At 38.4% G+C, this 27,352-nt stretch overlaps 1 protein-coding gene across 1 annotated transcript; it reads right to left on the bottom strand.

The window, feature by feature from the left end:
- Positions 1–669: 669 nt before the first annotated feature.
- Positions 670–27,352, bottom strand: ppp6c (protein phosphatase 6, catalytic subunit). Its single transcript, XM_043720191.2, has 7 exons — positions 27,133–27,352; positions 12,955–13,050; positions 11,987–12,052; positions 11,432–11,573; positions 11,228–11,307; positions 3,499–3,708; positions 670–2,155 (listed from the first exon to the last, which is right to left on the bottom strand). The coding sequence occupies exons 1-7, from the start codon at positions 27,205–27,207 to the stop codon at positions 1,907–1,909; spliced, it is 918 nt and encodes a 305-aa protein (XP_043576126.1). The 5' UTR covers positions 27,208–27,352; the 3' UTR covers positions 670–1,906.

Below are 27,352 nucleotides of genomic sequence, written 5' to 3'. Positions count from 1 at the left end.
AGAAGTTTTGACACCGAAATACTGACCTATTTTCAGAGGTTTTGTTGAAGTTAAAAGTTAACTTGGGGGTTACAACCCTGGCATTTAAGCCCAAACAGGAACTCTATTTACTTTCTCACCTAAAGTAAGGTGCCACACCTCAGTGCTGCACTGAAATGTCAGTCTAGATAGTGTGCTCAAGCTGCAAACTTGTTGAATTTTGACTTGACTATGCTGCAACTTAAAAGGAAGAGCACTAGTGAGCAAAGTTTACAAGTGCAACAGCTTTAATTTTTCAATATGTATAGCACATTGCTAAGAATTGTTTAAAATCAGAACAATTCAGCCTTTTGAAACACAATATTCTTAATTCCATCATAGAAAAAAATCTCACTTTCCCAACACTACATGTACTTCTAAATGTTTGGCCATGCTTATTAAGTGTCAACTGTATTGGAAGGCACATTCTCACAGCTGAATAACTTGGTAGTACACTCAAAGTTGACAATTAAAAATTGCCAGATGTTGAAGACAGTGGCTAACCTTGAAAAACAGTCCCCACAAATATCTAGCAATCTGAAGTGTAGATTTCATCTTGCCCAATCTTAATGTGAATCTGGTGCCAAGTCAGAGAACTCCATTGCTTCCTGAAAGGGAAGTCATCAAGTAGGCAAAGCAGCCAATCACAAATCAAGAACTAAATTATTTTATTTTCTTTCTGTAACATCAGGATAAAGATTGGGACAAACTCTTGGGATTAGAGGTAGATGCTGAAATATTTACATTTTACAAAAAAAAAAATCAATCTGGAATTTAACAAATACAAAGTTAGTTTCAGGGCCAGGAGACATGAATGCAGCTCAATAAAAATAATTTATAAACTTCACTCAACAATGTGCAACTTGTCTAAATATGTCTATAAGGAAACTTATGACATCAAAAAGGTGGAAGTGTTTTGTCAATTGAGTGGTTATTAAGATAGTGGCATGTGGGAGCTTGAACATTGCATTCTATCGGAAGCATATAATCACTCTCAGCACCATCTGGATGTCTGCATTTAATTGCACATGTGTGGACTCCAGAAGCTGTTGGCAGAAGTATAGTAATGTTGAATGTTGAGTTTTACCTTTATTACCATGGTCATATTCAGGACAATGGCTACTTAGTTAGAATACTGGATGACATTCAGCAAAAACAGCCATAATCCAGCCTGTAATCAGCAGCTAATGCATTCAGGGGAAAAAAGCAAGAACTTCCACAAGACATGCTTGAATAACAAGGAGGGTTTCTAACTCCAGACAGACAAGATTAGTTAATTATCCTAACATTTTTAAAAGTTAGTCAGTTTTGAAACTTCAGAAGCAAATATTGTACTTCAGAGTCTAAATATAAAATGTTCTATACATTAGAAATTGTTGTAAATAACTTGCAGCATTAAATGCTTAGACCATTGATGGCCAAACTAAGTACAAGACTTCAATGTTTCAGTATATACAAAACTGATACACAACTTTAAGAATGAAATAATTGCCAAATTTAAAATTCACTGATTTAAATCAGAAAGGGCAATAAACATTTGAGTTAATAATAAAGCAGTTTATTTCCAATAGTTTAACCTATGAGAGTTGTAGTCACCATATTACTATATTAAAATACAATGAAATTTGAAAACTGATCAATACAATTATTTTAATGTACAAAGTTTTAATTACTGGAGCACATAAATCAGCTTCTCAATATCTGCTAGCATTAAAAACAAAGAAAAAGGCAGCCCTTTAGACCACTTTATTCAATTTAGCATTTAAAATATTTGATAGAATGGTTGAAATTCTACATCTTGAATCTTGTCTATGCAACACAATGCATGTTTACAGTCCATTGTGCACACTATATTTTAAGATTTTTTTTACCGAGAACAAAATATATTTTAAAGAAAATAGGGTGTTGTTGTTCTTGGTGGAATAACACGCTCTGAATCTGGAACTGCACGAAATAACTTTGGCTCCCTCGAGTTTACATTATTGAAGACCATGATTGATGCAATATTTCCACAACGGTAACAATAGTTAGGAGCAGACCACACAGTCACCAATTTTTCATCAAACATGAATTTATATCCTTCATGAACTAACTGATGTGCTCGGCAGATTAGTTTCAGGTTGTTGATGTGAACAAACTGTAAAACAAAACATTTTTAAAAATGAATTTTAATGTAGAAACATCTGTGGCTAAATTTGATATTTAGTTAAAAGACCAAAGCTGAGAAGAGAGCCACTTAGTGTTCTAATACTGAATGAAGAAAAGCCTGACATATTGTCAACCATGAGGACTGTGCAGAGTCTTGTCACCATATTCATGGTGCATTTTGTACTAACTCATTTTGAATGGAATAAATAAAGTCAATTTGCAAAAACATTTAGTCAACAACAAAGGCAATTAAAGTTGATTTTCCAGCTTGTGCAGAGTCAAACTCTCTTAAATTCCTTCATTACTGTCCTGGTTAAGTTTGCAAGAGGAAGGAAAGAAGCACAGAAAAGAAAAAAAAAAATCACAGTTCCAAGATCATTCCAAGTGGCTCTCTTTATAGGATACATTATGAATACTTGACCCTTTTGTCATAAATTCAAAATACTTTCACAAGATAGCCTTACACAATCATGTCTCCCAATTTATCCAAACTCAAGTCACAAAAACACTTCACAGACTTCAGAAAAATACTCATTTTTGAACTATATCGGACAAGGAAGAATTGGAGAGGTCATCAATAGAAGGCTGCAACAAGTTACAGAAGGTACTGAATAAATCTGCAAAAATGATTTATGAAGATGACAACAGAAATACATGCACATATTCAGCAAAAATTTTGAAGGCTCTCTTTTCTGTTAGAAAACAAATGGCTGAGGAGTGATTTAACAGAGGCCTTTTAAATTATGAAAGGTTTTGACAGAACAGATACAAAAATAACATTTCAACAACTGTGGAAGAGCAAAACTAGAGGTCATCAATATCAGAAACCATAATTACCAAGATATCCACTTGGATAAAGAGGTTTCTTCAGGGAGTTACCCAAGAGTGGTGAAGAGATGAAATTTGCTACCACAGGAAGTATAATAGACAATAGTACAAATGCAGACAATAGTACAAGTGCACTTAAGAGAAATCTCAATAAATAATTAGAGAAGGGACGAGAGGGGTTTGATAGCAAATTCAGATGAGGAAAGATGAGACACAAATCAGGCTGAGCATAAACAATGAATATGAACTGCTTGGGCTTAATAGCCTGTTCCAAAGCTCTACACACTGCGAAGGTAGAATTAGAGAACAAATTGCCAAAAACAGTACACACCAATAAGAAAGGAACTATGATTGGACTAGATATTCTAATTTTCAGAAGTAAAGCATAAGCATTTAACATTGATGACCTTTTCTTTAAAACAAAAAATGCCTTTCCTTCCCAGCACTAAAATACCCTCAAATACACAGATGTGCTCTACTGAGAGTCTATAATTGTCAGCTCACCTCATTTGTAACCTTTGCTCCAAAGAGCCAGCCTGCTCCTCGAGGACTGATTGCCCACGTATCTACATCCTCAGGATCTGACCATACTAGATCACAGAATGCTCCTTTGTGTGGGATCTCCTGGTTACGCTCGATGGTTCGGATTTGATCTAGAGTTTTGATATCAGGAGAAAGTCCGCCATGCACACACAAGATCTGTTCATCTATCAACTGATGTGGAAAAATGCCAATTAATTATCTTTGTAATTAAATGCCCTATAAAATATTGTGGGCCAAAATTAATGCTCATGTATATATTTAAATATAAATTTACAAGACAAAGAAGCCATTCAATCTACTGTGTGCGGCACTTCTCGTTAATCCACACTGTGCACTGGAGGTGACAGTGGCTGCTCTTGACTCCAAGCTTACATTTGACCAAGTGTGGCCCTAGAAGCTGTAGAAAAATTGGAGTCAATGGAAACCACGAGGAAATCTCTCCACTGGTTGAAATCACACTGGAAAATGATTGCAATTCTCAGACATCAGTCATCTCAGCAGGAATTCGTCAGAGTGGTGTCCTAGACCCAACCATCTTCAGCTGCTTCAGTGATCTTCCCTCCATCAGGAGGTCAGAAGTGGGAAGTTCACTGAAGATTACACATTGTTCAGCATCATTCGCAACTCCGCACATACTGAAGTAGTCCATGTCCAAATGCAGCAAGACCTAGATGATAGCAACAGAGATTGCTAGATCTTGGATGGCAGTTCTCCACCCCCAAAAAAGGACCAGCAATTTGCTGCTGACAGCAAAGTTTGACCCGGTGTATCTTTTTCATAAAGTAGCTTTTTTAAAAAAAAATCTACATTTTCAGAAATTTGGATAAATAATCCCCCCTCAATTGATCTTCATCCCTCAGTCTCTTTCAATAGGTGTATAATCTCATTCCTAGCTTCCTTCCTCAAATATATTTAACGTTTCCAGTCACCTGGTGGCTCATCTCCCTATATGGTTAATATTCCCAAAAAGTGTTAAAATAAAACTTTTATAGCTGCAAGATTCCCCATGTTTGCATTGTGATATTCAAATTTTGCTTCCTATATCCAAGGATAATCATTTTAACTTTGTGTATTCATGCACACAGCTGGAATTAGTACTTATTCTTGTGCACAGTGTTTCCATTCCTCCTACAATCTTGGTTGCATCCATATACCAGTCAACCATGTCTCTATTGCAGTACTTGAATTTGTAGAGTTCTTCAGGGATGGCTTCTTAGAGCAGTATGTTGCAAAACCTAAATAGCTAAGGCAAAGGGGCAAAAACTGGAGGTAGAGTGATAATTGGGAATTTCTTTAGAAGACTATTAAAGATGGAGAAAATTGATGAAAATAAAACAAGAAATATTTTTAAAAGTTACAGCATCTACAGGTATACAGAAAAAACTAAAAGTGAATGTGGGATCCTTGGAGAATGCACCTTGGCAATTAATAGCAGGAACCCTGAAATGGCAGGTAATTTAAAACAATATTTTATATTGGCCTGCACAGTGGAGGACACTATAAAAATCTCACAGAGACCAAATAAGCAGGATGCTAATGGGAGGAAAGATCTTGTAACAGTCTCTATCATGGGGGACAAAGTATTTTACCACTGGAACTAAAGACAGAAAACTCACCAGGACCTGATGACCTGCACCCAAGGATTTAAACAAACTGGCTACAGAAATAGAGGAGGCATTGGTGAAAATATTCCAGAAGACCCAGGAGGGTTCTAATAAATTGGAAAAGCATTAATATGTCACCCCTATTCAAGAAGGGAAGGAGACATAGTAGGGAAGTATAGGCTATTATCTTTTGTTGGGAAAATGCTAGGGTCCATTCTTCAGGAGGAAATAGCAGGGACATTTAGAGAAACTTTTATTTTTACATTAATGTGGATGTCACTGGCAGGGCCAGCTTTATTACCAATCTTTAGTTGCCCTTAAGGAGGTGACTTCAATCTTCATTTAAACTGGTAACTACCTGAGTAGTAAGGTTTATGGAGTGGTTTCTGGGGTTTTTAGGAATGGTTTTTTAGAGCAGCATGTTGAAGAGCCAATTCGAGGACTAGTCATTTATGTTCTAGTATTTATGTAATGAACCTTTAAGGAGGAGTGACCACAATACAATGTAGTTTTACATTTTTTTGTTTGGAAGTGTTGGGGTTCAATCTCAATCAATGCAATTTTGAGGTGCAGTTTGGCTGAGCTGGAATGGGAAAATACATATGATTAGGGGCTCTGGTGGCTCAGTGATACTGTCCCTGATTCTGGACTGAGAGCCTGGTTTTGAATCCTACGTGCTCCAGACATATCATGCCATTTCTGAAAAGGTTGATTATATGAAAATAGGTTAAATTATCAAGTAAAAGGCATGACTGTACATAGACAATGATCAGTCTTTAAAGAACTATTAAATGGCTTAATCAACTATATATTTGTCAAGGTACAATGAAGATCTAGATTCCCTCTTCAAGGGCATTTTCAGTCCGAGATTGGTCAAGTAATCAACAGAATGCAGTCAATACAAAGCAAGACCATTAGTTTAATAGAGTAAGGCACTTGAAGCAATTCTGTCCAGCAACACAGAGGTTAAAAGCTTCTGTGTTCCGTGGATAAATGGCACAATTACATTTGAAAATTATTTATATGTTTTTTTAAGAGGCAGTACAGCCTTGATTACAAGAAAAGACCAATCAAATGTAATAAGGTGTCATGATTAATAGCAGGCTAATCCAATGATATTTCCTGAGAAACAGATTGTTACGGCTGCCAAAAAAAGTTAAGAATTATGTAAGGTTGAAAGAAAGCACTTGTAAGGTAGCCAGAAACAGCAGTAAATCTGAGGATTGGGTAGTTTAATAGATTACAACAAAGGAGGACCAATAAAGTGAGGAGAAAGGAAGAAAATAATATACATATAATCTACCCCAAAAAAACATACAAATTGACTTTAAGAGCTTCAGCTGGACTGTAGAAAGGAAACATTTGACAAAGACAAATGCAAGTTCATTAAAAACAGTGTCAGTAGAATTTATAATGGAATGGAAAAATAGCAGATAAAAGAAATTATTATTTTTGTTCGTTCCTCAGTGAAAGCAAACTCTCCCATAATTAGAAATCCAAGTGACTAGTGAGAATGAGGAATTAAAAGAAATTTAGTTTTAGTAAGCTGATAAACTGGAGAAATTAATGCGTGTAAAAGTTGCTAAGTCCCCTAATATAGAGCATCAGGTCATAAGAGGTGGTTATAGAGGGCCGATGCATCGGTAATCACCTTCCAAACTTCCATAGATTCTGAACTGGTGGCTACAGTTTGGAAGCTTGCAAATGTCACCCTGCTATTTGAGAGAAGCAAAGGAAAAACTGGGAACTACAGATGTCAATCTTGTATTAGTAGAAACGAGAATCCTGGAATCTGTGATCGAGGACATGATAAGTGGGCAGTCATTTAAATTTGATCTGATTGACCATAGTCCATACAGATTTGCAAATGTAAAATAGTGTTTAAGGAGGTTACTAACAAAATTGATTCAAGGGGTGTTGTTTGTAGTATATTTGGATTTTCAGATGACTCGATGAGCAAAATTTGGATAGCAAAATGAAAGCACATGTTACAAGAAGAAATGTACTAGCATGTGTTGAGGATTAACTAACAGACAGAAAACAGCATAGGATTCAAATTGGTCATTTTCACATACTGCAAGGATCTGGATTTGGACGTGAGCTTTTCACAAAATATATTATTGATTAGGATGTAAAGATCAGCTAATATTTCAGCTAATAATGTGAAGCAGGAATGCATGTTGTGAAGAAGGCGTAAAATGTTTTCAGGAGATTTGGAGCAAGAATATGGCGATGGAACATAATGTGGAAAAACGTGTGGTTATCCACTTTGATAGAAGGAACAATATTTATTAAATGGTGAGAGGTTGGAAAGTAAATGCTTGAAAGGATTTGACTGTTGTTGTCAATAAGTTCGTTGAAGACGAACATACAGATGCAGCAAGCTGTTCGAAAGGCTATTGGAATGTGAGCCTTTAATTGCAAGAGAATTTGAGTACAGGAGTAGTGAAAGCATGCTTCAATTACATAGGAACTTGGTTATACCGTATCTGAAGTGATGTGTACAGTTTTGATTTCTTTGTCTCAGGATATTATTACCATGGAGGGAATGCAGCAAAGGTTCACCAGATTTAATCCTGAGATTAAATTCAGAGATGGGGCAAACAAGGCATGTATTCTCTAGCATCTCAAAGAATGAGAGGTGATCACATTGAAACTTAGAAAATTCTTGAGGGGATAGACCTGAGTAGGATGTTTCCTACAGATGGAGAGTCGAGAACGAGGGGGCACAATTTTAAAATTGAGGGTATTGCATTTAGGATCAAGATAAGGAGATTTTTTTTTAAAAAACTTGGTGGTGAATCTTTAGAATTTGCTCATATGGCTGTGGAGCATGCCCCACATTATTAGTACGATCTGGTGGCCTACCTTGATCATGGCACAATTTCAGCCATGATCTTGCTCAATGGTGGGACAAGCTCAAGAGAGTAAATGGCCGACTCCTGCTCTCATTCCTGGTAGTTTCAAGTATCAAAACTACCAGGCGGCACGGTGGCACAGTGGTTAGCACTGCTGCCTCACAGCGCCTGAGACCCAGGTTCAATTCCCACCTCAGGCAACTGACTGTGTGGAGTTTGCACATTCTCCCTGTGTCTGCGTGGGTTTCCTCCGGGTGCTCCGGTTTCCTCCCACAATCCAAAGATGTGCGGGTCAGGTGAATTGGCCATGCTAAATTGCCCGCAGTGTTGGGTAATGGGTAAATATAGGGGTAAGGGTGGGTTGCGCTTTGGCGGGTCGGTGTGGACTTGTTGGGCCGAAGGGCCTGTTTCCACACTGTAATCTAATCTAATCTAATCTAAAAAGAAAAAGGCATTTTTACAAAACCTTTGATGGACAAAAATGTTCTGAGACACACTTAAAAGACCAAGGGAGAGAAACCGACAGTGTGTCAAAATTGGAGCTATGTTTTGTTACAGAGGAGGATATTTAAAAGGAGGGAGGGACATGAAGGCATACAGCAGGAAATCCAGAGCATTGACCATAATGACTACCTGTGATGAAGGCGTGGAGATAGATAATGCACATTACTAGACTAAAAAAAAACAGACCATTATCTTTTTTGGGATATGGCAGGGTGTGATTTAGAGAAGGCAAGGCAAAAGAAACACAGTATTCTCCAGTAAGCCAAGACAAATAATGTACTAAGATTTGGGAGTTCCTGGAGGACTAAAAGCCAAATCATTAAGTATGAACATGAGATGTCAGCATTTTATCCTTCCTAGAGTCCACAGTCTCAAACTATGTTTGAGCTGTTTTTGCTGTAAAAAAAAACACATTGAGATCAATAGTAGTAATTGTACATGGGTACATATAAGTTTAATTCAGATTTATTGACATCATGTTTTGAAAGTAGAACAATAAGGAACAGCCAACTCTTTAAAAGCTTCATTTTGCTGAAGTGGCAAATCGAACCACTTTATGGAAGAATTTTCTCCACTTAACAATGACATTATCACCTTATTAAAACAGCCACCAGATCTCAACACAGCAAATTCAGAATCCTTATTCTAGCTAAATGTTACCAGTCAATTTCTCACTAGCCAAATGTAGATAATTGAAAATCTAGGGGCATCTCATTAAATAAAAACTATCTCAGTTGGTTAGGTGGTTAGAGCATGGCATGGAATAAAGCCGAGGCAAGGTTCAGAACTGCGTCTTTGCCCTATTCTTGAGATAGGAAAATAATGGTAAACCATTACTACCAGGAAAAGAGCTCAAGATGAAGCACTGGCAGACAATGAACTGCTTTCAGGAAAGACACACATGAATAAACAAAATTGGAAGAGGGTAATAGATACAGTTGTAGGTATAGACATACTCCACGCACATTTGTATATGTTAATCATTTTGCACGTTTGCTGGTATAATGGCAAGTTTAAAGCCAAAAGTGCAAATATAACTGTTAGAAATGCTTCACTTCCTTGATTATGGAATGTGAGAGAGTTAATTAATGTTACATTTCTTAAATACATTTACATGAATTATGCAAGCATAAGGTATTTTCTTTAATGCAAATGAATAAAAAAGGTGTCACATTGTCGCACTGGTCGCTGACCAATTTCTAGAGGACCACATTGACCTAATTTCACTAATTGTTCCAGTTTGCACATGGCAAATTTTTCAATTTAAGCTATAATGTATTATCTTACACTTCTGCAATTTTGATTTACATTCACACGTTGATTCACCTGCTCCTCCGATTCTGTCTGACCTGCTGTGCTTGTTCCAGCTTTTATGTCAGAACTTCCAAATATTTTAATATGAACTCCAGAACTCTTACCAAAAATGCCTTTACTTTGCCATTTCTCTTTATACCCTAAAGCTGGAAAGATTCCTAACATTGTTTCAACCACTAACTATTACAAATTTCTGCCTATTCCTTTACTTCTTCCTTGGCCCCTTTTAAGTGCCTCAGCTTGTTGTGCTACATTAAATACACTACACAGGGGCAAACAGTAACAAAACATAGATCAGAGGAAGCTGTTGTACGTAAATTTTGAAATGTTACTATTTCCATGTCTATGCCAGGTGAATTAGAATTGAAACAGTAACATTCCAAACTACATCAAGCTGAGTCTGACTGTCATGGCCCATTTCATCCATCTGGACTATAAAAAAAAAGAAACAATGAGATAAAAATATAAACATTCTGAAAAGAAGAAAAATCAATTTGATTACATCAGTTTTAGACTGATAAGTCTGCATTTGTCTACCATTCCACAAATATTTACGTCTCCACCCAACATAAACCATCCTGATTTAAGAAGGTTTCTCAAACACAATATGTGACACACTTGGAACAAAGCATGGAACAATTGCTTATGTTGAGCCATATCTTTTAGTTGGCATTTGAATGCTTATTCTGTGATTAGGCTTTTCATACTATTCTGGAATTGAACAAAAGTTGCAAAGTGACTGACGAGCTATGGATTTTCCTGTGACAACCCTTTAATTAATATCAGCACACAAATTTCACCTTAAAGTCAAAATGTATTTTTTTAGGCCCAAATACTCAAAGGTGACAAGTATGAAGTGGTGAGGATGAATTTTAGTACAATGCTCCACTTAAAATGCCCTTTGATCTGAAAAGTGTCTCAATAAATGTTGCTGTTATCAGGTGATATTGTAGTTCTGTACTCAACATTTGTACTGATCACTGACCCTTGAAAATGCATTCATGAACTGACAAAGCGTGGCGTTGGAAAAAACACAGCAGGCCAGACAGAATCAGAGGAGCAGGAGAATCAAAGTTTTGGTCAATGAAAATTGCATTTGTTGCATCTGCAATAACTAGCAGATATTCTCCATTTGTTGAAGGGGACTCTGAGCTTTACTTAAGATACTTTCTTCTGAACACAGGTCACGAATGCACAACATGAAGAATACTTAATGACTAGATCAAAGCAGCTGAGATTATTCTTGCCATACAATGAGCTCAGTTCAGGTTCAACATCGTTCAACATGCCCCCCCCTTATGTTAACAATTATTTTCTATAAAACGCTTACTGATCACCTAACATCCAATTTGAACAGAATATAATCCTGGCACACCATAGAATTTTTCAACATAAAATATTTTTACTTACAGCTGCTACTGTGAGCATGTCGAAGACTTTGGTACAATACCGCCAAGCATTTGCATTTCCATACTTTGTTTGGCATTCATCTGTTAAAGTGGAGTATATTTAGTTTTTCTGAACATTCAAAATACTGGAATTTGACAAACATGATTTAGAAATACTGTTCCATTTCCCAGCAGACAATCTAGTTTCATAAAATTTGTGAATTACCATAGAACCCATACACTTGAGTGATTTGTCTGCTTTCATGATTTCCTCTGAGGAGTGTAATGCGATCAGGCCATTTCGCCTTTAACGCGAGGAGGTAAGTGAAAGTTTCAAGGCTGTAATATCCTCTATCCACAAAGTCACCCTGTTAAAGTAGCAAATTACATTAGTATTACAGACAATTTAAAACATATGCAAGTGAATGACTGGAAAAGTTATTAAAAACATAATATGCATGGTAGTGGCAAGCAGTCTTTCTTTTGTTACAATCTTGAAACAGTGAATTACAATTTAAACTTTAAATAATATGTAGTTCGACCATTCATTTTTGATGGTTCAGATGCACATACAACAGCCCTTTGTTTCAAATATACTAGTTCTCTTATTTTCATGTTGCCAAGTCATCTGGTTTTCAGTTTTGTTCAATTTGAGACATAAAAAGAAACACCAACTACTGCATCAAGATCAAATAATTTTTAAAAGTTCCACAAATCAACCCAAAATTGGATTTAAAAGTTAAAAGAAATTCATGGTGTAATATTTTAAGTAACTACTTACCATAAAAATATAATTTGTATCAGGAACTGGACCTCCAGTTCGAAACAGCTCACCCAAGTCATAAAACTGGAAAAGCATTTAAAATGTGTCTGTTAAATATGAACTTGCATAGTATAACCATGAAATCTATTGCAAAGATGGAAGAAACCATTAGTTGTATAGTAAACATTTGATTTGAATATGCCCATTGCTTAAATAAATACATCTTGTCCCAAAAGCAAACTACTTAACTGTAGCAAAAATGTTCATTTCTCACGTTGTAATCTGTTGATTTTCTGTAAAATTTAATCTTCAAACTAGCAGTAAACTTTTAAAATGTAGGTAGTATTAGAGGTTCTCAGCAGTAATCTCAGTTGCTGAAAATAAAATGTACTTCTGTCAAATTACATTGTTAAATAGATGAAGCTTTTGTTTGCTGTGGTATACTGTAATAAGAATGTCATTTTTATTGGAATAATTGTTTTGATGGTGTTTCATATACTAAACTCCAGTAGCCATACCAAAACTCGGTCGAGACTGATTAAAGTGAAAATGGGTGAAAAATGTGGAACATATATGAGTGGGGTCCACTCATATCTAACAAATGAGCACTGAAGATGTTATGGTTGATGTCTTCTGAAATACACATTACGTAAGAATAGATAAGTTTCATGCTCGAGCATGAATGTAACTACCTTGACGAACATAAAATATCACAGATTTATAAAAATGTTCATTTTATACAAAACAAAAAATAAATCAACTGAAACAAAATCAACTTGCACCAACCATTTGCCACAAATATACCATAAAGAATCTATCTGCAGTTCTAAGTTAGCCTTCAGATAAAATTCTAAATTTGCAGACAAAAAAACAGATTCACAGTCAAACAGCTTTACATTTTTGAAATAGTGTGTCGCCAGCCTGGAGGAGCTGCCTTTCAAAAGATACAAAAGAACAAATCTCAAATCAATGAAAATTGAAATCACCTGTCCATGTATGTCCCCACAAACAGTAACTGGTGTGGACACTGGCTGAACATTAGATTCTTCCAAAAGTAAGTCGCAAACATAGTCGCAGAGTCGCTGAAACATAAAATATTTTTATCAAAATTTAAATAAATTTCTAACAAAAGTTCACTAATACAGACTTCTGAAAACAGGTCAGTAATGTCCTTATAATCTTAATTAAGACTTGAATGGATAACACCACTGTGCTAGAGTCATTTCTTAAGTTAAATCCAAGTCTGCTTATTCACATCAAAGCTTCTACTTTTTGAATAAAAGTCACCAAGTCAGTACACATTAGCCTCAGAACAGTGCAACTCTTTACTCTTAATGACAATTGTGTTACTTTTATTGAATAGATAGTAAATATTAAACATCATTCTTTGCTTAAGTAAAAGATCTACAAATAAATGAACAAACTGTGCTGTCACCAGTTTTCTTAAGTGGGTGTTGGTAATTACTTATCAGGGTGGTTGGAGAACAAGTAACTTCTTTTAAAAAAACTGATTCATGAATGTGTGCATCATCAGCTGAACCAGGATTTAGCGTCCACTCCTAAGTGACATTGAGAAGGTGATGGTGAGCTGCCCTCTTGAACTGAAGTTTTTGTGTGTTGCTCCAAGGAACATGCAAGGAGTTCAAGGATATTGACTCACCAAAATTGAAAAAATGCAACAATGCAGTTCCAGCTCAGGACGACGTGTGATCTGGAGGGTTGCTTCCATGAGAACACCACTCACCACCTGATGCCCTTCTTTAAATGGGTAGAGGCCATAGTTTGGAAGATACTATAGAGGGAGCCTTGATGACTTGCTGCAACAAGCCTTGGAAGATAGTCCACACTGCTGCCACTGCGTCCAAGATGACAGTGATGAATAAATTACCAAGTGATCCGTTTTGATTAGCTGTTCAAGCTTGGATGTTTCTTGAAATGCGAAATATGGACATTACCTCCTTCACAAGCTGGAGGTGCTGCAAATGGTGCTCAACATTGTACATTCAACAACAAACCTCCACATCCAAACTTATGGGGGGGGGGGGGGAGTCATAGATGAAGCAGCTGAAAAATGGTTATGCCTCAGACTCTATCATAAGGAATACAGGAGTTCTTATGGTGCTGTGGTACTGTCCCCTTCTCTGCACCAGAAGGCCTGATTTGAAGCCCCACTTGCTCGAGTGGGGTGCAACAGCATCCCTGAACTGGTTGATTAGAAAACATCTGCTTTGCAAATCGGGTTCGGATCTTGAACTCCTGCAGACTTGTCTTGAGACGGATCAAATTCTAAACAACCATAATCATCTTCCTTTATGGTGGTTACGTCTCAACCAAATGGAAAATGTTCTCCCTCTTGATTAGATTCCCTAAAGTGTGGAAACAAGCCCTCTGGCTCAACAAATCCACACTGACACTCCGAAGAGTAACCCACCCAGACCATTTCCCTCTGATTAATGCACCTAACACTATGGGTAATTTAGCATGGCCAATTCACATCTTAGGATGTGTAGAAGGAAAACGAAGCACCCGGAGGAAACTCACGCAGACACGGGGAGAATGTGCAAACTCCACACAGACAGTCGCCCAAGGCTGGAATCGAACCTGGGTCCCTGGCGCTGCGAGGCAGCAGTGCTAACTAGTGAGCGACCGTGGCGTTCTTCCTTCCTTCCCCTCCAATTCTCATTGAATCTTGCTTTACGAAGGCCCATTATAGCATATTCATTTAAATAATATCTCGCTATCAAAGATATTAACTCTCCTCTCTGGAATTCAGCTCTTCTGTCCATTTTGAACAAGGCTGTAAGGAGTAAGGAGATCAGGAGTAAATGGTCATGAGGAAATGCAAAATGAACAGATCAGGTTACTGCGATTTTTCAGAAGATTTGTAGCTTAGGTTGAGTTCAAGTTATAAGTTTGCTCGCTAAGCTGTTTCGCTCAGATGTTTCGTCACCATGCTAGGTAACATCAATGAGCCCCCGCTGAAGCACTGGTTTTTCTCCCACTTTGTACTTAAGTATTTATCTATTTGAACACCGCATAACCAGAAGAATAGCAGAACAGAATGACTGCATAACGTTGCGAGAAGTAATTAATGATGCCCACAACTGACTCCACAAATATAAATGGGAAATTTCGTGCCAAAAAAAAAATTGGAAAACCAACTCGCCCGACCAGGAATGGACAAGCACATTAGAACAAGCCATCAGCATCAATCAACAACAGACCAAGACAAAGAAAAAAAATTAGCTGTACAAGAAAAATTGAACAAGTTCGCACAAAAGAATACAGACAATTCAGAAGCTTGGATTGAGAACCTCTTGGACCGATCATTCTCATACATGGAAAAAGTCATCCTAGTAAGAGGGATGAACTACAACTACAGAGATGCGGACAAAAAGGACTTCCTAGCAGCACTGGAATCAACACAAAGACAACAGACTCATGGAAGAAAGACAACAGACTAATGGAAGAAACCCAGCAGACCATCAGATAGACAATATCACCAACACTAGGCAGGAATGAAGAAGGGGACACCCTAAACACACAGAAAAATTCTAGGACTCAAAAGACAGAAATATTGTAACCCTAACTACAAAGGGTGCATGACAGTCATCCTAAACACTACAGAGTACACTGAAAAAGTGAACTCACTACTCAGATACCAACACCTACTAATAAGTGGTGATGGACCAGACTCCACAGTGAGAAAACCATATCACAGCAATACTGAAAAAACACTACGAATCAGGCAAAATTAACAAGACAGATCTCCAAAGAATGAAACCTGATGGATCCAACACACACAGCTTCTATGGATTACCTAAGGTACATAAACCATGCCCCCCCTCCAGACCCATAGTTTCACTTCCCAGCACACCAACTTACAAACTAGCAAAGGAACTTCACCATAAACTGAAATACCCAATAGAAGACTCATGCCACTCCATCCACTTCACTCATTCCTGAACAAAGACACCAAGATAGAAGAGGATGAAGTCATGATTTCCTTCAACATAACAGCCCTATTCACATCAATTAACATCAGCCTGGCCAAAGAATCACTGACCTCACTAGTAGACAAACTAAGGACACAAACACCATTTCGCACCAACTCCATCAGCAAGGACAGCTTCCTCAAGCTAGTAGACCTGTGCCTCACTACCCACTTCACCTTCAACACCAAGACACACAAACAAATCAACGGGACACCCATGAGATCACAGATATCAGGATTCCTGGAAGCAGTTATGCAGAGACTCAAACAAGCAGCCCTCCCTACAATCCAACCCAAGATTTTGATCTGCTGTGTGTTTTTCGAAGAAGTAGCGAAGAGGATTGATGAGGCCAAAAGACTAAACGTGATCGAAATGAATTTCAGTAAGGCGTTCGGTAAGGTTCCCCATGGGAGACTGGTTAGAAAAGTTAGATCTCATGAAATACAGGGAGAACTAGGCATTTGGATACAGATCTGGCTCAAAAGGTAGAAGACAGAGGGTGGTGATGGAGGTTGTTTTTCAGACTGGAGGCCTGTAACCAGTGGAGTGCCACAAGGATCGGTACTGGGTCCACTGGTGTTTATCATTTATATAAATGATGTGGATATGAACACAGGAGGTACAGCTAGTAAGTTTGCAGATGACACCAAAATTGGTAGTGTAATGGACAGCGAAGAAGGTCACCTCAAATTACAACGAGATCTTGATCAGATGGGCCAATGGGCCGAGAAGTGCCAGATGGAGTTTAATTCAGTTAAATGCGAAGTGCTGCATTTTGGGAAAGCAAATCTTAGCAGGATTTATACACTTAATGGTAAGGTCCTGGGGAGTATTGCTGAACAAAGAGACCTTGGAGTGAAGGTTCACAGCTCCTTGAAAGTGGGGTCGCAAGCAGTTAGGATAGTGAAGGCGGCTTTTGGTATGCTTCCCTTTATTGGTCAGAGTAGCGAGGTCATGTTGCAGCTATACAGGAAGTTGATTAAGCCACTGATGGAATATTGCATGCAATACTGGTCTCCTTCCTGTTGGAAGGACGTTGTGAAACTTGAAAAGGTTCACAACATCCTTCCGATAGTCACAGGATGATTACGAGACTGCTCTGATCGTCTGGCATCATGGTAGCCCATAAACCTACCAATACACTGAAACAGCTGATGAATCTAAAAAGGACACTGTACCAACAACCAGCACGAATGTCATAAACAAAATAAGGACTACAACAAACACTACAATGGACATACAGGCAGGAAACTAGCCACCAGGATACACGAACGCTAACTAGCCACCAAAAGACACGAGCAGCTATTACTAGTATCCTTACACACAAACAAGGAGGACACCATTTTGCCTGGCCCAACACATCCACCCTAGGATGGGCTTAACAGAGACACCCATGGGAATTCCTAATGGGCATTCAAACCAGAACTCCATCAGTAAACACACTGATTTGGACCCCATTTACCAACCTGAGAAAAAGAACTGGAAATGATATGACCCACTGTAACAGACCAAGACACAAAGAGAAAGCGGGACAGAACACCAGTACTTCAACGGAGGCGTGCCTGATGTTACCTAGCATGGTGACAAAACGTCTGAGAACAAACCTACTGGCTCAGCGAGCAAACATACAACCAGATCAGGTTACTGCCAAGCCAGTAATGTTCAATAACAATCCCTTCTATCACTTCACTGCTGATTGAGACACAAATTTGGCAGTTGCCCTCCTTTTTGTGGAGGGAGCATAAGTGGACAATTTTCACATTGTTGGGTGCTGTGGATATATTAGATATTCCTTAAGGGTCACCAAGTTCTGGAACACAGAGTCAGCACTGTTGCAGCAATGTTGTCAGGGCTTATAGCCTTTAGAGTATCTAATCCTTTCAGGCATTTCTTGATATCACATGCAACAAGTCAAATTGCCTGAAGACTGGGAGTTGACATTACACACTCAGAGAGAAATTGTTTATTATCTACCAGTAAAAATGCAATATGTTAGCAAGTTGATAGAAATATTTTGTTACAAATAAGGTGATTGTAGTGATTGTCCTGTCATGTCAAGGAATGGATGAGGAAAACGAGATGCCACTAAAATGCCACTAGTGGGCGGCACGGTGGCACAGTGGTTAGCACTGCTGCCTCACAGCGCCCGAGACCCGGGTTCAATTCCCGCCTCAGGCGACTGACTGTGTGGAGTTTGCACGTTCTCCCCGTGTCTGCATGGGTTTCCTCCGGGTGCTCCGGTTTCCTCCCACAGTCACAAAGATGTGCAGGGCCAGGTGAATTGGCCATACTAAATTGCCCGTAGTGTTAGGTAAGGGGTCAATGTAGGGGTATGGGTGGGTTGCGCTTCGGCGGGTCGGTGTGGACTTGTTGGGCCGAAGGGCCTGTTTCCACACTGTAATCTAATCTAATCTAATCTAAAATGACTTTTACATTTTCAAAATTCAATTAGGAATTGGGCATAGATTGTTTAGTCAATCAGAGATTGATCATGTTATTCAGGTGCGTCTCTGATGATGTAAGGGTCTAGTGGCTAGCAAAAGGTTAAATAAGTGGTAATTCTTAGTGGTGTGGTGCACAAGAACTTAAGTCAACAGAAGAGAAAACTTTGCCCAGTCAGTTGGTCATGGACTGGTATGCCAAAGTAGATCAACTGAAAAACTCTTTATTAAGCATGCTTTTTTCTGTACTTGTTTTAATAAATTGTGAACTTTAGCTTTTGAGAAACTTATGAAAACATACTTGTAGATATAATGTGTCTAACCAAGATGAGTAAACCTTTAGATTGAGTTTGAGAGCACCAGCCCATAATTGAATTTTATGGGGCTCATGTTGTGCAGTGGTGGCATCCTCTGAGCCAGAAGACCTAGTATAAAGTCCCACCCACTCCAGAGGTGTACCATAACATGTTTAAACAAAAATGATTAAAAATATCTATTATTTAATTCCTAAGACCAAATTAATTACAAGATAACTAAATCCTAAAATCTTACACTCCTATCAATACTGCCATGGACAGATGTACCTGCAAAAGATAAATTGAAAAGGACAATATTAGAGTTTCTCCCTATTGTTGGCTCCCTCACCGACTGCAATGATCTTTATGACTTGACCAGCTCTTAGTGACATTCACTGAAGTCCGCCACACAGTATATCCTATGCCCTTGCCATCTTCTTCCAAGTGGTGTTCAAGATGGAGGGTACTAGTGAGGGCGCGTGATACTATGAGACATCAAGTGATCTAGAGTCAGAGTCAATATTGACAACTCAAAGACTCCCTTCCAATTGTAAGTTTGTGCACTGTTACCTCTGGTAGGTATGTTCTACCAGCAGAACAGGTAATATTTTATGGTATTGGTGGCATCTGAGAAATAATCTGGAATGAATTATTCTGTGATTATGACAATGACAGGATGTTGTTCAGGTGGTCCACAGAATGGCTCTCCCAATTTTGGCACAAGCCCTCAGATGTTTATAAAGGAGAACTTTGTTATGACATGGCAGTGAACTCTTCTGCTAATTAAACCAAACACCCAGAAATGCTTACCTCGCCTCATATGAGCAACAGAGAACTCCCCAAATTCCACTATTTCAAAAAATAATCAAACCAGACAGTGGCTGTTGTCATCAGTGTCTGTCGTCTTTCAGATGTAGACCTCCCTGGGTAGTATTCGGTCTTTTGTTACAAAGAGGTTTCATATGAAAAAGGTTCCTCAGAGAGAGTGTTGGCAAGCAGGGGTTGCTTACTCTGGCTAACTCTCAAAATGGCTGCTTGTTTATCCACAAAGATCGGATCTTCTCATTGGTTCAATGTGTCAAAACAGTAAAATTCAAACTAGATTGGGTTTTAGAATCCTGGGGCATAATTTAAACTGATCTGTTAAATTTGAACTGTTGTGTAAACATAGCAATCTTAAATCAGGTATTTGTTTCACGGCCAAATGTTACATATTTTCAATACACTCAGACTGCTAGTCAGTCACATGACATTTGCCTGCAAGCTCAGTGTAAAACAGCCTTCACTCTCTCAAAGGTAGAGTATACACCTTCAATTTCATTACAAAGTCCACAATACTGGGTTTCCAGACTTCATTTTCAGCACGTAGGCTGATGATGGGTCATTCGCTTAGATCAATTCCTTGGCGACTTGCTAGGCTATTTCAGACAGCATTTACAAGTCAACTACATTTCTAAGGGTATGGAGTCACACATACTAGACCAGGTAAAGGCAGCAAATTTCCTTCATAAAAAAAGGGCAGTAGTGAACTATTAGTGACATTGCTTGCGAGTGATTTCTCTGGCCTCCACATATACACCCACATATAATTACCACATTGCAGTATTCTAAGTACAGAATGCATGACAAAAATCACATCTCATTTTTATCTGATACTTTAAGCAAAGGAGATCTCAATTTAATTCTGTCTTAATAGAAAGTTCAGATAGGAAAGTCTTCAGAAAGAGGTCATTTTATATGTACCAGTTATATGATCTATAACATATTCAAATACCAAATGACTAATTGCCTTTGAGGTAAAAACAATGACTGCAGATGCTGGAAACCAGATTCTGGATTAGTGGTGCTGGAAGAGCACAGCAGTTCAGGCAGCATCCAAGGAGCTTCGAAATCGACGTTTCGGGCAAAAGCCCTTCATCAGGAATAAAGGCAGTGAGCCTGAAGCGTGGAGAGATAAGCTAGAGGAGCGTGGGGGTGGGGAGAAAGTAGCATAGAGTACAATGGGTGAGTGGGGGAGGGGATGAAGGTGACAGGTCAGGGGGCGGGTGCAGTGGATAGGTGGAAAAGGAGATAGGCAGGTAGAACAAGTCCGGACAGTGGGGACAGTGCTGACCTGGAAGTTTGGAAGTAGGATGAGGTGGGGGAAGGGGAAGTGAGGAAACTGTTGAAGTCCACATTCATGCCCTGGGGTTGAAGTGTTCTGAGGCGGAAGATGAGGCGTTCTTCCTCCAGGCGTCTGGTGGTGAGGGAGCGGCGGTGAAGGAGGCCCAGGACCTCCATGTCCTAGGCAGAGTGGGAGGGGGAGTTGAAATGTTGGGCCACGGGGCGGTGTGGTTGATTGGTGCGGGTGTCCCGGAGATGTTCCCTAAAGCGCTCTGCTAGGAGGAGCCCAGTCTCCCCAATGTAGAGGAGACCGCATCGGGAGCAACGGATACAATAAATGATATTAGTGGATGTGCAAGTAAAATTTTGATGGATGTGGAAGGCTCCTTTAGGGCCTTGAATAGAGGTGAGGGAGGAGGTGTGGGCGCAGGTTGTATAGTTCCTGCGGTGGCAGGGGAAAGTGCCAGGATGGGAGGGTGGGTTGTAGGGGGCGTGGACCTGACCAGGTAGCACTAATCCAGAATCTAATTGCATTGGAGTTAATCCTCCTTCCTGTACAAAAATGAATTCTTGAGTTTTATAACATCATCTAAATTACTTTGTCTGAAAATATTAATCATTCCTTTCTAAAAAAAAGGCAAAAAAAATCCATAAATCCAAGCATGTATCTGCCATTCTTGAGAGTCAATCTGACATGAATGTTCCAGACATCATTAAAGAAAGACATCATGCAGCATGCCTACTCATCTACAAAGAGTCAAAAGATCCTCGATTCATCAACTCATCTAAACTCAGCTGGGAAAAGAGAAAAGAGAAAAGATCACTGCATTTTTTTTTTAAAAAATAGTGCCAAGCTACATAGGGAGTAAAGTTAAGCTCCTTTAAGTTCCTAAGTACTATTCTGTAACTCTTAATAGAAAGCATTCATTCACTGTAATGTCTGGTGAGGCAGGATTTGCTTTGGTTGTACTGGTACCATTCAAAACCATTTACAAGGCTGCTAACACTCATTGAATTCACCTTCTGCTTAAGGTACTATATTCCGAGCAAGGCAAGAAAAGTAAACAAAGCAAAAATAGTTGTATTGGATTCACCATTATTCTAATTTACAAGTCATTTGCATCTTCAATCTATTTTGTAGATTCCCCAGTCTCAAAAAGAAAACATACAAGAGTAGCAAAAAGAGCACATGGTAGGAACAGGATGGCAAAATATAGTAAGAAAATGTTTAACTACAGACATACTTGTAGACTAGACACAAAGTAGTAAACAGAAGCACAGAATAAAAAGAAATCAAGTAATTAACTCATCTTGAGCATTTACCATCAATTGTTCACAATGTTTCGTTCGACTTGCATGAGAAGCAAGAAAAACATTAAATATTTATTTTGCAGAGCAGTGTAACCAACTACCAGAACTCTATGGTTAACTACATTATTTCATCCATTTACCCGTATTCCCCACTGTTCAAGCAGAACTACAAGCAACATTTAAACAGTAAATATTTAATTTAAAAAAGTAGAATGAGTTTCTTTTGGCATGGGATCAATAGCACTTAGAAACAAAATGTGTGAAGTTGCTGTGTTACTAACAGTTGGATAACATGCAAACATTGCTTCATATTGTTTTCTATGTCATCAATCAGATCAGCCACAATCCCACTGAACATGAGAGCAAGCTCGAGGGGGCCAAGTGGCCCATTTCTGCTCAGAATCTGTACGAGCCGTACTAAATGTTAACCTGTTAAAAACTTTAGTTTAATGCTGAAGATACATGTTTTAAAATTGCAGGAATAAATATAAAAACATACAGTATCAAATTTTAATAAGGTGGTTGAATAATAAAGAAATACATCATTCTTCACCATTTCTCTATTCACTTAGACGTTAAAGAAATTATTTTTCTATTTTAATACCCTCACACAGCCTGAAGTTTGTTTTTAAGTATTTATACACATGATAAAAAAAAACATACAATCGCAATTTCATAAAAAGTAAATAACGCAGATGTTGGAAATCTAAAATAAAAACAATGCTGAAAATACATAGCTAGTATACAAAGAAGTAAAGTAATCGCTTCCAGCCAATATTAAAGATGTAGATTTTGCAACACATGATCAGAAAAACAGTTCAGTGAAAGATGCAGAAGTATGGTTTTTAATCACCAAAACTAGACAATGCCTTCAAATGTAGCTGATCAAGGCCTTATTTATAGAGAAATGTTCATGTTTATCAATTTATATGCATGCATACATAATGATATCCACACCCAATCTACCCTTTGGCACTAGCAATAGGTACAGAAGCATGGCAGATGCTGAGAAATAAGAGGCGGTATTAGTAGGAAGGACAAGGAGACAATAAAAAATTAAATGGTACAATTTAAAAAAAGTGTTGCCAGAATAGAAAGGAACATGCGCGTATAGATCTTTGAAGGCTAACAGGCAGGTTAACAAAGCAGCATATGCAATCCCGGACTTTAAATAAAAGATAGAGTACAAAATTCACAAAATTATGATAAACCCATATAAAACAATAGTTTGATCTCAACTGGGAGTATTCTGTGTAATTTGACAAAGAACGTGAAAACTTTGAGAAAAGAGGATATTTATTAGAATTGCTCTGAAGTGAGGGATTACAAGTATGCAAATGGATTATAGAAATTGGGGTTACTCTTCATGAAAGAATGATCAAAAAGGGAGTTTTGAATGAGGGAATTGGACAGCGTGAATAAATGGCTGAAGTGTTAATGATCAGAGGATACAGATACAAGGCATAGGATATAAGGAAAAAAACTTAGGAAGCCAGAAATGACTAATGGCATAATTAAATAAGTTATCATTCGTGAATGATAAATATAAACAGTAACAAAGTGCAGTTGGCCTATTGATTTCAAATGGCATTTACATTGTATAATATATATCCAAACTTCATAAATGTTGGTAAAATGGCAAACAACAAAAAAAACTGAAATGTATAGAGTTGTTTCTTTGAATGTTGAGTGTTTTAACTAATTATGATTCAGTAATTCCAGAGATGAGTAAAGGCATCCACTTAATTCATGCATTTATATTACAAAAATATAAACCAAACTAGTAATCATTGGTGTGATTTAACTACACTTTAAGCAACTTCTACTGAACAATACTGGGTTACACATCAAGGAACATGAATTGCAATCACCATCTGGATGATGGTTAAAAATCTCAACACCAGGTATAGTCCAACAGATTTATTTGGAAATACAAGCTTTCGGAGTGCTGCTCCTTCGTCAGTTAGCTTCCTGCTTGTACTTCTAAAAGCTTGTACTTCCAAATAAACCTGGCAGACTATAATATGGTGTTGAGATTTTTAACTTTGCCCATTCCAGTCCAACACCACCACCTCCACATCTGGAACATGCCACCAAAACACTCCATGGATGTTAATCATCTCCAGATTTTGGCTCAGGAATAAGTTAATGACCTTCTTGAGTTGATGTGTAGTTATGAAGGGTGACATGTTAGTTTACTGTGTTTCTGAGAAAAATAGACTTCATGAAGGTTGTTCACAGGAATTTCCAGATTTTACTCTAACCAGGCCTGGACTTCTTTTGGACTTCTTCCAGGAGATTGGATCATAAAGGATTTGATTAATTATGTCCCTGGTTGCAGTGTTGAGATGGGAAGAATTATTCAAATTTGCCCTCATTAGAAACATGCTCTTTTTGTCAAAGTACATTCTGACTTATTTTACAACCAGAAAAAGCCCAATATTCACCCTCTTGTGGTGCAGTGGTACTGTCACTACCACTGAATCGGGAAGGACAGGTTAAAGTCCCACCTCTTCCAGAGGTGTATAACAACATCTCTGGATGGGTTGATTAGAAAAATAGGTGAAATTTTAAAAACAACAAATACAAACTGCAGTTGATTATTCTGAATGTGAAACTTTTGTTTAAACCAATGCTTTCCAATCTTTCTATGATTACAGTGTAGGAGGCCATTTGGGTTTGCATCAGTTCATTGCAAGAACAACTCAGCTAGTTCCACTTCTTCCTCAAAGCTATACAAATTTTATTTCTTCAGATATTTTCCCCAAATCCCTTTTGAAAGCTTTGACTGAAGTTGCCTCAGTGAAATTCAGTGCACAAAGCCTAACTGCTTGCTGCATAAAAAGATTTTCCCAAATTTTGTACATGGTTCTTTTGTAATTTTGTCTTGTATCAGCAGCCTTTGGTTCTCAACTCTTCAGTCTGTGAGAACAGAACACTTTTACTCCATTTCCGCTGCTTATGGCCTTCATGATTTCATAGACCTCTATAAAGACTCTACTCAAACTTCTTTTGTTTGGAAAACATTTCCAGCTTCTATAATACACATAAAATGAAGTCAAGCACTCTTGTAAATCTTTTTCTCTAAAGGCTTGACATCCTCCTCCCATAACTTGGTCTTCAAAATTAGAATAGAAGGCCAGAATCCCTACAGTGTGGAAACAGGCCATTCCGCCCAACAAGTCCACAGCAACTCTCTGAAGAGCATCCCACCCAGTCTCACCTCCTCTGCTTACCCTATCCCTTGACTCTGCATTTCCTATGGCTAATCCACCTAACCTGCACGTCGTTAGACTGCAGGAGACCAGAGCACCCGGAGAATAGCCACGCAGACATGGGGAGAATGTGCAAACTCCACACAGATAGTTGCCCGAGGCTGGAATTGAACCCAGGTCCCTGGCACTGAGACAACAGTGTTAACCACTAAGCTGCCCCAATTGGAACAATAGTACAGTTGAAACTGAATCAGTGTTTTTTTAAAAAAAAAGTTCCACATAGCTTCTTTGTTTTTCTACTCTATCCTTGTATTAATTACGAGCAGGATGCTGTAAGCCTTATTCACCACTTCTGCAACCTGCCCTGGCATATTCAACAGTATTGGTGGAGGTACACCCCCCCCACCTCCTGGAACCCCGTTTCCACATCTTTTTCAGACTGCCCTGTCTATTTTGTAATGTCTTTGTTTTTACTATCAAAATATGTCACTTCACACTTCTGTGCATTAAATTTTGTCACATGTTCACCATTCCACCAGCCTATTACTCTCCTTCTCAAAGTTCACAAAACTTCCAAACTGTGTAATTTGCAATTGCTCCCTGTAAAACTTGCTTTGACTACAAATACATATTACAAAAGCTGTGGTTCTGGTACCAATTTCTGGGAAACCACACTATAACTTCAAGTTCCAGAAACAACCACTGGAACTAATGTTCCAGTCACAGAACCAACTTCATATCCATGGTGTCACTATCCAATTTATTCCATGGGCTTCAACTTTGCAGAGAAGCTTATCATGTAATGCTTTATCAAACCCTTTTTGAAAATCCACTTTGACCACAAGAATCTTATTACTGTTATTAAATGCCTCTACTACCTGGAAAACTCAATCCTGTTTTAAACATGTGGAAAACGTGCAATTATCCAGTCTTCTGGAAACATCCCTGTACATGGAAAGAAAATGTTAGTGCTTGTTACTCTCAGTACCCTAGGATGCATCTCGCTGAAAGTAACATTTCTTTATCCATCTTTAGCCCATCCAGCATCACAATTATTCTCTTCCTTGAACCATTTAATCAATACCCATCAGCGTTTGAACAAACTACATGACACTTTAGCATTTTTAAGAACTTAACCTCTCCACAACTCGAATTTGAAAGTTTTCCACACCCGTTATGACCTACGTTAAAACTACAGCTTCTCTTTGGGTTTAATATGCAGTGAAATCTGTCTGCCTTGACCTAATTGAAACAAAAGCGTGGATTTGGATTAGAATTAGAATTGTGATTAATCAGTGACAAGACATCTCTTTGACTGAACAAAACACCTGACATTACGACAATCCATCCTTCCAACACCACTGAGAAGCAAATTCAATGACTTGTACCTTTGTTGAAACAAACGACATTTTACTTCAAGTGTCTCAGCTCGGGTACACAGGTCAGGCTTCTCACCTATTAATGGTCCTATCTCCGGGAGTACTGGATTAGCACTTGTGATGTTTTGATTGTGGCGACATAACATTATCAATGTAATGATCCACAGAAAATAGCCCCGAGGGAGTCCACCTTCTGCCCGTTGTATTTATGTCAAAATCCAAAAGTAGACAAGTACCACAGAACTTAAGACATAAACGGAATATAAAGGTACAGCCTAAACCTGTAGCCTTGACAGTTCATATTGCGTCGCTACAAAATGTAATCGCCAAGTGAAGTGTCAAATCTACTTAGCAATATACAGATAGAAAAATAAAACCCTATAAAATTAAGTTAAGAAAAAGGAGAAAACTATGAAGACGATACCTTTAGGTCATTTTCCGGGAGATATTTACACTGCCGAGCTATCTCCACATACTTATCCAGGTCCAGAGGCGCCATTTTGGGACACGGACTGAGCGGGCCCCAGGCCAATGACGCGCTTCCGGTATCTAAAGCGCCGGCCGCCGGCTAAAAAAACTGACTTCACTTTTCACCTCGCTCTGAAATGCGATCGTTCGCTCATGACTGTTTTGTGGTTGCTGAG

The sequence above is a fragment of the Chiloscyllium plagiosum genome, unplaced genomic scaffold (genome assembly GCF_037043375.1).
Source record: "Chiloscyllium plagiosum isolate Xiang-an unplaced genomic scaffold, Cpla_swu_hap1 HiC_scaffold_21, whole genome shotgun sequence".
NCBI lineage: Eukaryota > Metazoa > Chordata > Chondrichthyes > Orectolobiformes > Hemiscylliidae > Chiloscyllium > Chiloscyllium plagiosum.
This window is presented reverse-complemented; position numbering and strand designations above follow the sequence as displayed.